The 14,736-nt window shown below is 46.3% G+C and overlaps 1 protein-coding gene across 1 annotated transcript in view; it reads right to left on the bottom strand.

Annotated features, from left to right (window-relative positions):
• Positions 1-14,736, bottom strand: part of LOC126101591 (carboxypeptidase N subunit 2) — a 213,005-nt gene that overhangs the window by 89,704 nt on the left and 108,565 nt on the right. Inside the window, exon 7 of the mRNA XM_049912270.1 lies at positions 4,271-4,464. Coding sequence (XP_049768227.1) covers positions 4,271-4,464 — 194 coding nt within the window. The remainder of the gene's footprint in view (positions 1-4,270; positions 4,465-14,736) is intronic.

Here is a 14,736-nt window from a genome sequence, read left to right as displayed (position 1 = left end):
AATACTTCACTTTCTCTCGTTTCTGTAGCATTTCTCTCATTAATCGAACGTGAAACTTTTTTTTGTTAAAACTAATAACAGCGCCGTTCTGTTACTCTTAAGTGAAAAAATGAAGCAAATGTAATGACCATTGTGTTGTACACTCCTTGAAAATGGAGTTGTAGCTCCGAATCGCGTTGGACAGAAATCAGCAGATAAAAATGTTGCGTCTGAGGACGGACTATTGTTAATAAAATACACGGGTGCCGAAAATTAAAGAAACAAACCGCTTTTTTCCCGTCCTATGTCTAGTTCACGATATAACAACACAACCTGACAATGAAATGTACGTACGGCCGTCCTCTGCGCGGAAGATGGCATTCCGGTAAACGGGCAGCCATGACAACGATGACTCCAGGGCGCCTGTGAAACGAGGTAGTGTTCGTACGGTGGGTAGTCCCACATCCACAATCGCTGGGCACACAGCCATAGAAGGTGCAGTATGGCACAGCGAAGATGCTTGCCAGACTCTCTGCGATACAGGGTCGTAGCAAGAAAGGAAGCAGGACAGTCGCAAACTGATGTGACCCGATGGCTTAATGTGAATCGTTCTGTTGTTTCTCCAATTTGGCGACAATTTATGTGGGATGCTACCCACTCGTTTAATGTAAGGTGCGTAGGAAGCTGTTTTCTCGGATAACTAGACAACAATTCAAGCAAATCTTATAAATGGAGTTTATTACAAGAAGTTAAATTGACAATACTTAACTTAGCGGACATGTAAATAACGAATGTCCTTCGATATACACAATTTGCACGCAATCATATCACACAGGTTCATAAATCACGGGTATAGTGTTTATATGCCGGCTCGTCTTCCAGTGCTCCGCGGCTATGCCGAGCGGCGCTTATATTCTCTTCGTATGGGGGCCGCTACGGTCGTCGTGCAGTCATAGTCAGCGTACTATTGGCTGACGTCGCCTCACAGTCCTCTCTGCTGTTACACTCCAGGCCGACGTGCCGGCACTTGATGTTACGCCGGAACAGTTTTCTTCTTCTTCTTTTGCTAGCGCCTTTGTCCCGCATTTTGTGCAGCGTCGGCAGGGTTAACGTCGGATTCGGCTTGGTTAATTTTAAGAGGTGGTCGGATGCCCTACCTGTCGCCACCCCAAACCCCCTGGGACGGAATCAGTGTACCCCAGCTGTCTGCGCCTAGTGTAAACCGTGAAATAGTGCGAACGTTTTTCAAATGTCTGCGAGGCGTTAACTGAGGCGGGACTTGGGGACCCGCCTGGTATTCACCTAGTGAGATGTTGAAAACCGCCTAAAAACCGCATCTAGGCCGGCCGGCGCACCGGTCCTAGTCGTTAATCCTCCGGGCGGTTTGGGTCCGGGGCCGGCGCGCCTACCCGAGTCCAGGTAGCAGCGCGTTTGTGCTCTCGGCTACCCTGGCGGGTCCTACGGCGGAACAGTTTATAGAGAGCGAAAGTGTAGCCAGAAAACCAGCGCAGGGCCGAGCACGGGCGACTTCAGAAGAGAGGACCATTATTTGGCTGTGAGGTACCTCCTTAGAACTGCACAGCAAGTGGCACGTCAGCTCGCAGCATCTACTGGACGTGTTGTATCGAGGCAAACGGTGTGCAGAAGGCTTCCGCAGAGTTGCATTCATTGTTGGAGAACTGCCGTATGTATTACCTCTGACGCGTCTTCACAGATAGGAACGTCTAGAGTGGAGTCGTGAACATGCCATCTGGATGGTCGAATAGTGGGCCAATTTGTGTTCACATATGAGTCGCGATATACACTCCTGGAAATTGAAATAAGAACACCGTGAATTCATTGTCCCAGGAAGGGGAAACTTTATTGACACATTCCTGGGGTCAGATACATCACATGATCACACTGACAGAACCACAGGCACATAGACACAGGCAACAGAGCATGCACAATGTCGGCACTAGTACAGTGTATATCCACCTTTCGCAGCAATGCAGCTGCTATTCGCCCATGGAGACGATCGTAGAGATGCTGGATGTAGTCCTGTGGAACGGCTTGCCATGCCATTTCCACCTGGCGCCTCAGTTGGACCAGCGTTCGTGCTGGACGTGCAGACCGCGTGAGACGACGCTTCATCCAGTCCCAAACATGCTCAATGGGGGGCAGATCCGGAGATCTTGCTGGCCAGGGTAGTTGACTTACACCTTCTAGAGCACGTTGGGTGGCACGGGATACATGCGGACGTGCATTGTCCTGTTGGAACAGCAAGTTCCCTTGCCGGTCTAGGAATGGTAGAACGATGGGTTCGATGACGGTTTGGATGTACCGTGCACTATTCAGTGTCCCCTCGACGATCACCAGTGGTGTACGGCCAGTGTAGGAGATCGCTCCCCACACCATGATGCCGGGTGTTGGCCCTGTGTGCCTCGGTCGTATGCAGTCCTGATTGTGGCACTCACCTGCACGGCGCCAGACACTCATACGACCATCATTGGCACCAAGGCAGAAGCGACTCTCATCGCTGAAGACGACACGTCTCCATTCGTCCCTCCATTCACGCCTGTCGCGACACCACTGGAGGCGGGCTGCACGATGTTGGGGCGTGAGCGGAAGACGGCCTAACGGTGTGCGGGACCGTAGCCCAGCTTCATGGAGACGGTTGCGAATGGTCCTCGCCGATACCCCAGGAGCAACAGTGTCCCTAATTTGCTGGGAAGTGGCGGTGCGGTCCCCTACGGCACTGCGTAGGATCCTACGGTCTTGGCGTGCATCCGTGCGTCGCTGCGGTCCGGTCCCAGGTCGACGGGCACGTGCACCTTCCGCTGACCACTGGCGACAACATCGATGTACTGTGGAGACCTCACGCCCCACGTGTTGAGCAATTCGGCGGTACGTCCACCCGGCCTCCCGCATGCCCACTATACGCCCTCGCTCAAAGTCCGTCAACTGCACATACGGTTCACGTCCACGCTGTCGCGGCATGCTACCAGTGTTAAAGACTGCGATGGAGCTCCGTATGCCACGGCAAACTGGCTGACACTGACGGCGGCGGTGCACAAATGCTGCGCAGCTAGCGCCATTCGACGGCCAACACCGCGGTTCCTGGTGTGTCCGCTGTGCCGTGCGTGTGATCATTGCTTGTACAGCCCTCTCGCAGTGTCCGGAGCAAGTATGGTGGGTCTGACACACCGGTGTCAAGGTGTTCTTTTTTCCATTTCCAGGAGTGTATTCTGGAGGGAACGTGGGACTTGATTTCGGGAGCCAAACACTGTGGAAAGAGCCCAACATCGAGGAGGATCCCTAATGGTGCGGGCTGGGATTATTTTTAGCATTCTAACCCCTCTTCACGAAATTGTATGGGTGAATCGACAAGGTTCAAGTGCTGTCAGGTATCGCGACAAGATCTTTGGACCTGAATGTCGGTTGCTGCGAGGTGCTGTGGTCCCAGACTTGGTACTGATGTAGATTGATGCTCAACCTAATAGAGCACTGACGGTTAACGTTTTCTTCGAAACGGAAGATATTGCACACACGGCGTATCCTCCTCGCTCTCCCGATTTGAATCCCATTGTGCACGTCTGGGATGCACTAGGGAGACGGATTGCATCGCGTCCGTATCCACCAAGCACTGTCCAAGACTTCTAAATCTACGTGATTACTCTGCTATTCACAATAAAGTGCCTGGCAGAGGGTTCAGTGAACCACCTTCGTGCTGTCTCTCTACCGTTCCACTCTCGAACGGCACGCGGGAAAAACGAGCACTTAAATATAGCCGTGCGGGCCCTGATTTCTCTTATTTTATCGTGACGATCATTTCTCCCTATGTAGGTGGGTGCCAACAGAATGTTTTCGCTATCGGAGGAGCAGTCTGCTGAAAGAATTGGCGTTATTGACTCAGTATGACGAGATCGTTCACAGCATGTCCCGTCGTTGTTAGGCCTGCATTGGTGCCAGAGGTGGTCACATCCGATACTGCGTACATTAACCAGTAGTCGGAATGTGTGTGCAAATCCGGTAAGTTGGATAAACGGAAGAAAATTTTTGTCTACCGTTATGCACGTTGCAGTTGTTTACGTTTTGTACTCTTTACGTTGCTTCTACTTTACTGTCACCTGTTTATACTGTTCTGTGGCAAAATAAGGGCGACCTCGCAACATTTGCTTTAATTTTGGACATGAGTGTACACCCCTAACCTAGAAATTACATTCACGGGCAGCCCACGACTCGGTTAAGGCTAACAGTAGACACTAGACGGAGCAGATGAACGTGTACAGGTGTCGGTGGTTGTACTCACGGCGGTGATGCTGTTGGAGGTGAGGTCTAGCACGGTGAGGTTGTGCAGGCCGGCGAGCAGCCGCGGCCCGAGCCGCGCCAGCCGGTTGCGCCGCAGCGCCAGCGACTCGAGCGCCGACAGGCCGGACAGCAGCTGCTGCGGCACCTCGGACAGGCGGTTGTCCGACAGCCGCAGCCGGCGCAGCGACGACAGGCCTGCAACCGCAGTCCCCGTCTGCACACGCCGCTGGCCCGCTCACAGGGGAAACGCGACGCCTAGCTTGACTTCGCTTTCTCACTCAATTCTGTTCAGAGCAGCGTTTCTTAGGCGGAGTAATGTTTTGGCTTTCCATAACCTTTGTAAGGAGTGTGTCAGAACTATCCATTACATTGAAAACAATATAGCCAACTATCCATTACACTGAAAACAATATAGCCAACTATCCATTACACTGAAACCAATATAGCCAACTATCCATTACATTGAAAACAATATAGCCAACTATCCATTACACTGAAACCAATATAGCCAACTATCCATTACACTGAAAACAATATAGCCAACTATCCATTACATTGAAAACAATATAGCCAACTATCCATTACACTGAAACCAATATAGCCAACTATCCATTACATTGAAAACAATATAGCCAACTATCCATTACACTGAAACCAATATAGCCAACTATCCATTACACTGAAAACAATATAGCCAACTATACATTACATTGAAAACAATATAGCCAACTATCCATTACACTGAAACCAATATAGCCAACTATCCATTACACTGAAAACAATATAGCCAACTATCCATTACATTGAAAACAATATAGCCAACTATCCATTACATTGAAGACAATATAGCCAACTATCCATTACACTGAAAACAATATAGCCAACTATCCATTACACTGAAAACAATATAGCCAACTATCCATTACATTGAAAACAATATAGCCAACTATCCATTACATTGAAAACAATATAGCCAACTATCCATTACACTGAAAACAATATAGCCAACTATCCATTACACTGAAAACAATATAGCCAAATATCCATTACATTGAAAACAATATAGCCAACTATCCATTACACTGAAAACAATATAGCCAACTGTCCATTACACTGAAAACAATATAGCCAACTTAACACTATGCGTTGTGTGAAATTGGAAATAAATAAGCACTCAGACATCGATAGTAACACTCTGTGGAGGAAACATGGCAGCGCGATTCTAAACATTATTGAGAGACGGGGTCTCTCTGCGAAAGTGGAAGTACACTACTGGCCATTAAAATTACTGCACCAAGAAGAAATGCAGGTGATAAACGGGTATTCATTCGACGAATATATTGCAGTAGAACTGACAACCGATTACATTTTCACACAATTTGGGTGCATAGATCCTGAGAAATCAGTACCCAGAACAACCGCCTCTGGCCGTGATAATGGCCTTGATACGCCTGGTCATTGAGTCAAACAGAGCTTGGATGGCGTGCTCAGGTACAGCTGCCCATGCAGCTTCAACACGATACCACAGTTCATCAAGAGTAGTGACTGCCGTATTGTGACGAGCCAGTTGCTCGGCCACCATTGACCAGACGTTTTCAGTTGGTGAGAGATCTGAAGAATGTGCTGGCCAGGGCAGCAGTCGAACATTTTCTGTATCCAGAAAGGCCCGTACAAGATCTGAAACATGCGGTCTTCCATTATCCTGCTGAAATGTAGGGTTTCGCAGGGATCGAATGGTGCTAGAGCCACGGGTCGTAACACATCTGAAATGTAACGTCCACTGTTCAAAGTGCCGTCAATGCGAACAAGAGGTGACCGAGACGTCTAACCAATGGCACTCCATACCATCACGTCGGGTGATACGCCAGTATCACACGCTTGCAATGTGCGTTCACCGCGATGTCGCCAAACATGGATGCGACCATCATGATGCTGTAAACAGAACCTGGATGCATCCGAAAAAATTACGTTTTGCCATTCGTGCACCCAGGTTCGTCGTTGACTACACCGTCGCAGGCGCTCCTGTCTGTGATGCAGCGTCGAGGGTAACTGCTGTCATGGTCTCCGAGCTGATAGTCCACGCTGCTCCAAACGTAGTCGAACTGTTCGTGCAGATGGTTGTTGCCTTGCAAACGCCCCCATCTATTGACTCAGGGATCGAGTGGCTGTACGATCCGTTACAGCCATGCGGGTAAGATGCCTGTCACCTCGACTGCTGGTCATACGAGGCCGTTGGGATCCAGCACGGCGTTCCGCATTACCCTCCTGAACCCACCGATTGCATATTCTGCTAACAGTCATTGGATCTCGACCAACGCGAGCAGCAATGTCACGATACGATATACCGCAATCGCGATAGGCTACAATCCGACCTTTATCAAAGTCGGAAACGTGATGGTACGCATTTCTTCTCCTTACACGAGGCATCACAATAACGTTTCACGAGGCAACGCAGGTCAACTGCTGTTTGTGTATGACAAATCGCTTGGAGACTTTCCTCGTGTCAGCACGTTGCAGGTGTCGCCACCGGCTCCAACCTCGTGTGAATGCTCTGAAAAGATAATCATTTGCACATCACAGCATCTTCTTCCTGTGGGTTAAATTTGGCATCTGTAGCACGTCATCTTCGTGGTGTAGCAATTTTAATGGCCAGTAGTATAGTAGTGTCGGTCGAGAGCTCGGAGACAGAAGATGTGTCACGCTGCCCTCACGTCAGTGATGGCAGACCTCACCACATTCAAGGCCTGATTTCATTTATATAGCCAGGGGAGATTGAGATGGCTAACTACACTTGAAGATGCAGTTCTAGGTAAAATCCGCAAGCACAGCGCAAAAGCAATTTCAGGGTTAGACTCGTGATTCTTAGTCCGAGTTTGCAGTAATCCCATGTTTTGCTTCAGTTAAAGAAGCCTGCTTATCCTCAAAATAATTATAATTATTCTCCACATCTAGTTCAAAAATGGCTCTGAGCACTATGGGACTTAACAGCGGAGGTCATCAGTCCCCTTGAACTTAGAACTACTCAAACCTAACTAACCCAAGGACATCACACACATCTATGCCCATACATCTAGTTAATAAATATTCTGTGGTTATTAAATGTTAATATAACTTCGAAATTGAAATGATTTGTTAATCCGGCACTCAGCCATTATTGATACTTGTGCCATCATTGTGAGGCATTTTGCCATTATTAATACTTCGTCATGATGATATCTGAAGTTTTTAAATAAAGTTAATTTCCTTTCAAGTTATTTAGTAGTTAACAAGACCCAAGCGAACTCCTTTTTATTAAACTCATTCTCAGGAACAATAAGCTTTAGCCACTGCTGCTGCATGCGGCTGCGAATTGCTGTAAACCACATGGAAAAAGGCAGTCATCTAAAGGGGTGAGTGCAAAACGTAGGGCCAAAACGGAGACACTGACACACCACAACGTGTCATGCACTCTAATCAGTAAATTCTGTTGCACAAGCCAGATTCTGTATCACTTGTAAATTCTCATTCAAATACGCAGTCAGATAGCTTATCCAAACGTTAGTTTTAAGTTTTTCATGTAACGATCTCTTGAGGGCCTAAATGGCAGTGAAACTGGCACTCATACAACATGCACACAGTGTTATGCAGGATAGATTCCGTTTACCGATAGCTCAGGTTACTTATCAAGTCCATTTTCACAGGCGAACATAGGCTACATTTGTTGTAGGTAAGTTACAGCCTTGTTTACACTTCGTTGATGTGATGTCCACCGTGTTGCACGATCCGAATCGTAACTGTCCAAGGTTTTGGGCTGACAGATCGATAGGATTTTACCCATCTTTTTATGATCAATTGATAAGCATTTGTGGGGAATACCAAAGTTGGATGGAGCGTGGGTAGATATTTGGATGAGGAGGAAGCCATCCTAGGGTAGTCTGTGCAGCGGCGCACAGTGGTTAGCCTATCAGACTAGTGAGCTGGAGACCCGGGTTCGAATCCCATCCTCGGTGCAAATTTTCGTTCGTCATTTCAGTCTGTATATATCCATCATAGATATTTGAGACTTAGAAAGGTCTCTGAAACCAGATAGTTATATTTGATTAAAACATACACTCCTGGAAATTGAAATAAGAACACCGTGAATTCATTGTCCCAGGAAGGGGAAACTTTATTGACACATTCCTGGGGTCAGATACATCACATGATCACACTGACAGAACCACAGGCACATAGACACAGGCAACAGAGCATGCACAATGTCGGCACTAGTACAGTGTATATCCACCTTTCGCAGCAATGCAGGCTGCTATTCTCCCATGGAGACGATCGTAGAGATGCTGGATGTAGTCCTGTGGAACGGCTTGCCATGCCATTTCCACCTGGCGCCTCAGTTGGACCAGCGTTCGTGCTGGACGTGCAGACCGCGTGAGACGACGCTTCATCCAGTCCCACACATGCTCAATGGGGGACAGATCCGGAGATCTTGCTGGCCAGGGTAGTTGACTTACACCTTCTAGAGCACGTTGGGTGGCACGGGATACATGCGGACGTGCATTGTCCTGTTGGAACAGCAAGTTCCCTTGCCGGTCTAGGAATGGTAGAACGATGGGTTCGATGACGGTTTGGATGTACCGTGCACTATTCAGTGTCCCCTCGACGATCACCAGTGGTGTACGGCCAGTGTAGGAGATCGCTCCCCACACCATGATGCCGGGTGTTGGCCCTGTGTGCCTCGGACGTATGCAGTCCTGACTGTGGCGCTCACCTGCACGGTGCCAAACACGCATACGACCATCATTGGCACCAAGGCAGAAGCGACTCTCATCGCTGAAGACGACACGTCTCCATTCGTCCCTCCATTCACGCCTGTCGCGACACCACTGGAGGCGGGCTGCACGATGTTGGGGCGTGAGCGGAAGACGGCCTAACGGTGTGCGGGACCGTAGCCCAGCTTCATGGAGACGGTTGCGAATGGTCCTCGCCGATACCCCAGGAGCAACAGTGTCCCTAATTTGCTGGGAAGTGGCGGTGCGGTCCCCTACGGCACTGCGTAGGATCCTACGGTCTCGGCGTGCATCCGTGCGTCGCTGCGGTCCGGTGCCAGGTCGACGGGCACGTGCACCTTCCGCCGACCACTGGCGACAACATCGATGTACTGTGGAGACCTCACGCCCCACGTGTTGAGCAATTCGGCGGTACGTCCACCCGGCCTCCCGCATGCCCACTATACGCTCTCGCTCAAAGTTCGTCAACTGCACATACGGTTCACGTCCACGCTGTCGCGGCACGCTACCAGTGTTAAAGACTGCGATGGAGCTCCGTATGCCACGGCAAACTGGCTGACACTGACGGCGGCGGTGCACAAATGCTGCGCAGCTAGCGACATTCGACGGCCAACACCGCGGTTCCTGGTGTGTCCGCTGTGCCGTGCGTGTGATCATTGCTTGTACAGCCCTCTCGCAGTGTCCGGAGCAAGTATGGTGGGTCTGACACACCGGTGTCAATGTGTTCTTTTTTCCATTTCCAGGAGTGTAGATTCCTCGAGGTATGAAAGATATCTCAAGAGGAAAGTTATACTGTAGTATAACTGCTGTCGGTAACTCTAAAACTGGAAATATTCCAGTCACCTGTTCCCATAATCTCTACATCAGGGTTTGCCACGCCGTGCCGAACTTGGCGCGTGCAGGGTGTGCCGGCCGCGGGCTGTCCCCAACTCCTGGCCCGCCTCGACTCACGCTCTGTCCTTCTCGGAAGTACCGGAGGAGCGCCACACTTCACTGAGTGCTGCGGTGTGGCATTTCTCGATCGGCACAGATCGCAGAACTGTTTACCCCTCGCTATTTGCTCATCGTCGGCCGCTGTGGCCCATCGGTTCTAGGCACTTTAGTCCGGAACCGCGCTGCTACTGCGGTCGCAGGTTCGAAACCTGCCTCGGGCATGGACATGTGTGATGTCCTTAGCTTAATTACATTTAAGTAGTTCTAAGTCTTAGGGAACTGATGATTAGATTAGATTAGATTAGATTAGATTAATACTAGTTCCATGGATCATGAATACGATATTTCGTAATGATGTGGAACGAGTCGAATTTTCTAATACATGACATAATTAGGTTAATTTAACAACATACTTAAGTTAATATAACAACTTTATTTTTTGTGTTTTTGTTTTTATTTATTTTTTATTTTTATTTTTATTTTTTTATTTTTTAAATATTTTTTTCTTTTTTTCTTAATTTATAGCTAAAAATTCCTCTATGGAGTAGAAGGAGTTGTCATTCAGAAATTCTTTTAATTTCTTCTTAAATACTTGTTGGTTATCTGTCAGACTTTTGATACTATTTGGTAAGTGACCAAAGACTTTAGTGCCAGTATAATTCACCCCTTTCTGTGCCAAAGTTAGATTTAATCTTGAATAGTGAAGATCATCCTTTCTCCTAGTATTGTAGTTATGCACACTGCTATTACTTTTGAATTGGGTTTGTTTGTTAATAACAAATTTCATAAGAGAGTATATATACTGAGTAGCTACTGTGAATATCCCTAGATCCTTAAATAAATGTCTGCAGGATGATCTTGGGTGGACTCCAGCTATTACCATCAAATTGAATGAAAACTTTACGAACAAAATTCAGAAGTTAGGGAACTGATGACCTCAGATGTTAAGTCCCATAGCGCTCAGAGCCATTAGAACCACTTTATTTGTTCGTCGTGTGAAGGACATTCACAGGTCCACTGGCTATTTGCACAAAAAGAGGCAGTCTACAGCTCGATCGTCACATCCATTTAAAAATGAATCGGAATGACAAAAGAGAGAGATGAGAATCCTCAGTATTTATTATGCAGTCGCTTAATCGACGGATACTGCAAATTTGCTATGAAGCGACATTATAATACTACGCAGAAAGAATTTTAAAGATTTAGGTGGCACTGAAAGAGCAAAAAATTACGAAGATTGACATACGGGGTTCATTGTTTTGTACATCAAGAAGCAAGCAAGGAGCACGTGAAGAAATTGGTGGTACGAATAGTAAAGGTTTTGAAGTCGCGCGCATTGTTCCACTGTCAGCTGAACTGAAGTAAGAGCATGGAGACTACATAAACTACTGCAAAGTACATTGGTTTACTCAGGGTGCATGCCAGGCACGATGTTTCGATTTAAATCTCACTGCTGTTGAATTCCCCAGCAGCATTCTTTTTGCAGTGCCCTTTCAACGTCAGTGGTGAAGCGACAGGTCGTACTCTATTTTTTTAGGCCCTTCTTGCTTCACGGTTGCATTTGTCGTATCACTGGATTTATTTACGAATTCCAGACGGGAGATCTTCCGCTATGCATCCGAACAGTCCAACGTTCAGTTTGTCCAGAAGACACTTTCCAGTGTGACTACCCTCCAAGGTATTTCCGGCGTGTTTCCTACCTACCTGTGTGTCAGTTTCCCTTCCCACACTAAACATCCATTTGATCAGAGAAACGGTGTCAGTCTCACTCTCCACGGAGACTCTTAAAAATGTAAGTGTCGAAAATGTAATGGATGACACCTCTTCTTGCTGCGGTATAACTCTTTACGTTTAGTTTAATGGTTCTATGTGCGATTTACATTCTAATTTTTGTCGTCAGGTATCATCTACTGTCTATTAGGCGTTCATCTGATCAATTTCATCTCTGCTGACGGTCTCATTTTCAATTTTATTGGCGTAAATGAACGGATGGGTATCTGTTGAGAGGCCAGACAAACGTGTGGTTCCTGAAGAGCGGCAGCAGCCTTTTCAGTAGTTGCAGGGGCAACAGTCTGGATGATTGACTGACCTGCCCTTGCAACATTAACCAAAACGGCCTTGCCGTGCTGGTACTGCGAACGGCTGAAAGCAAGGGGAAACTATGGCCGTAATTTTTCCCGAGGGCATGCAGCTTTACTGTATGGGTAAATGATGATGGCGTCCTCTTGGGTAAAATATTCCAGAGGTAAAACAGTCCCCCATTCGTATCTCCGGGCGGGGACTACTCAAGAGGATGTCGTTATCAGGAGAAAGAAAACAGGCGTACTACGGATCGGAGCGTGGAATGTCAGATCCCTTAATCGGGCAGGTAGATTAGAAAATTTAAAAAGGGAAAAGGATAGGTTAAAGTAAGATATAGTGGGAATTAGTGAAGTTCGGTGGCAGCAGGGACAAGACTTTTGGTCAGGTGAATACAGGGTTATAAACACAAAATCAAATAGTGGTAATGCAGGAGTAGGTTTAATAATGAATAAAAAATAGGAGTGCGGGTAAGCTACTACAAACAGCATAGTGAACGCATTATTGTGGCCAAGATAGACACGCAGCCCACACCTACTACAGTAGTACAAGTTTATATGCCAACTAGCTCTGCAGATGATGAAGAAATTGAAGAAATGTGTGATGAGATAAAAGAAATTATTCAGGTAGTGAAGGGAGACAAAATTTAATAATCATTGATGACTGGAATTCGACAGTAGGAAAAGGGAGAGAAGGAAACATAGTAGGTGAATATGGATTGGGGCTAAGAAATGAAAGAGGAAGGCGCCTGGTAGAATTTTGCGCAGAGCATAACTTAATCATAGCTAACACTTGGTTTAAGAATCATGAAAGAAGGTTGTATACATGGAAGAATCCTGGAGATACTAGAAGGTATCAGATTATATAATGGTAAGACAGAGATTTAGGAACCAGATTTTAAATTGTAAGACATTTCCAGGGGCAGATGTGGACTCTGACCACAATCTATTGGTTATGAACTGTAGATTAAAACTGAAGAAACTGCAAAAAGGTGGGAATTTAAGGAGATGGGACCTGGATAAACTGAAAGAACCAGAGGTTGTACAAAGTTTCAGGGACAGCATAAGGGAACAATTGACAGGAATGGGGGAAAGAAGTACAGTAGAAGAAGAATGGGTAGCTCTGAGGGATGAAGTAGTGAAGGCAGCAGAGGATCAAGTAGGTAAAAAGACGAGGGCTAGTAGAACTCCTTGGGTAAATAATAAATATTGAACTTAATTGACGAAAGGAGAAAATATAAAAATGCAGTAAATGAAGCAGGCAAAAAGGAATACAAACGTCTCAAAAATCAGATCGACAGGAAGTGCAAAATGGCTAAGCAGGGATGGCTAGAGGATAAATGTAAGGATGTAGAGGCTTATCTCACTAGGTGTAAGATAGATACTGCCTACAGGAAAATTAAAGAGACCTTTGGAGAAAAGAGAACCACTTGCATGAATATCAAGAGCTCAGATAGAAACCCAGTTCTAAGCAAAGAAGGGAAAGGAGAAAGGTGGAAGGAGTATATAGAGGCTCTATACAAGGGCAATGTACTTGAAGACAATATTATGGAAATGGAAGACGATGTAGATGAAGATGAAATGGGAGATATGATACTGCGTGAAGAGTTTGACAGAGCACTGAAAGACCTGAGTCGAAACAAGGCCCCTGGAGTAGACAACATTCCATTAGAACTACTGATGGCCTTGGGAGAGCCAGACATGACAAAACTCTACCATTTGGTGAGCAAGACGTATGAGACAGACGAAATATCCTCAGACTTCAAGAAGAATATAGTAATTCCAATCCCAAAGAAAGCAGGTGTTGACAGATGTGAAAATTATCGACCTATCAGTTTAGTAAGTCACAGCTGCAAAATACTAACGCGTATTCTTTACATACGAATGGAAAAACTAGTAGAAGCCGACCTCGGGGAAGATCAGTTTGGATTCCGTAGAAATTTTGGAACTCGTGAGGCAGTACTGACATTACGACTTATCTTAGAAGAAAGATTAAGGAAAGGCAAACCTCCGTTTCTAGCATTTGTAGACTTAGAGAAAGCTTTTGACAATGTTGACTGGAATACTCTCTTTCAAACTCTAAAGGTGGCATGGGTAAAATACAGGGAGCGAAAGGCTATTTACAATTTGTACAGAAAGCAGATGGCAGTTATAAGAGTCGAGGGACATGAAAGGGAAGCAGTGGTTGGGAAGGGAGTGAGACACGGTTGTAGCCTCTCCACGATGTTATTCAATGTGTATATTGAGCAAGAAATAAAGGAAACAAAAGAAAAATTCGGAGTAGGTATTGAAATCCATGGAGAAGAAATAAAAACTTTGAGGTTCGCCGATGACATTGTAGTTCTATCAGAGACAGCAAAGGACTTGGAAGAGCAATTGAACGGAATGGACAGTGTCTTGAAAGGAGGATATAAGATGAACATCAACGAAAGCAAAACAAGGATAATGGAATGTAGTCGAATTAAGTCGGGTGATGCTGAGGAAATTAGATTAGGAAATGAGATACTTAAAGTAGTAAAGGAGTTTTTTTGCTATTTGGGGAGCAAAATAACTGATGATGGTCGAAGTAGAGAAAATATAAAATGTAGACTGGCAATGGCAAGGAAAGCGTTTCTGAAGAAGAGAAATTTGTTAACATCGAGTATAGATTTAAGTGTCAGGAAGTCGCTTCTGAAAGTATTTGTATGGAGTGT

Source organism: Schistocerca cancellata, chromosome 9 (genome assembly GCF_023864275.1).
Source record: "Schistocerca cancellata isolate TAMUIC-IGC-003103 chromosome 9, iqSchCanc2.1, whole genome shotgun sequence".
Taxonomy (NCBI): Eukaryota; Metazoa; Arthropoda; class Insecta; order Orthoptera; family Acrididae; genus Schistocerca; species Schistocerca cancellata.
The sequence above is the reverse complement of the archived record's forward strand: the minus strand, read 5'-3'. Positions and strand labels throughout refer to the sequence as shown.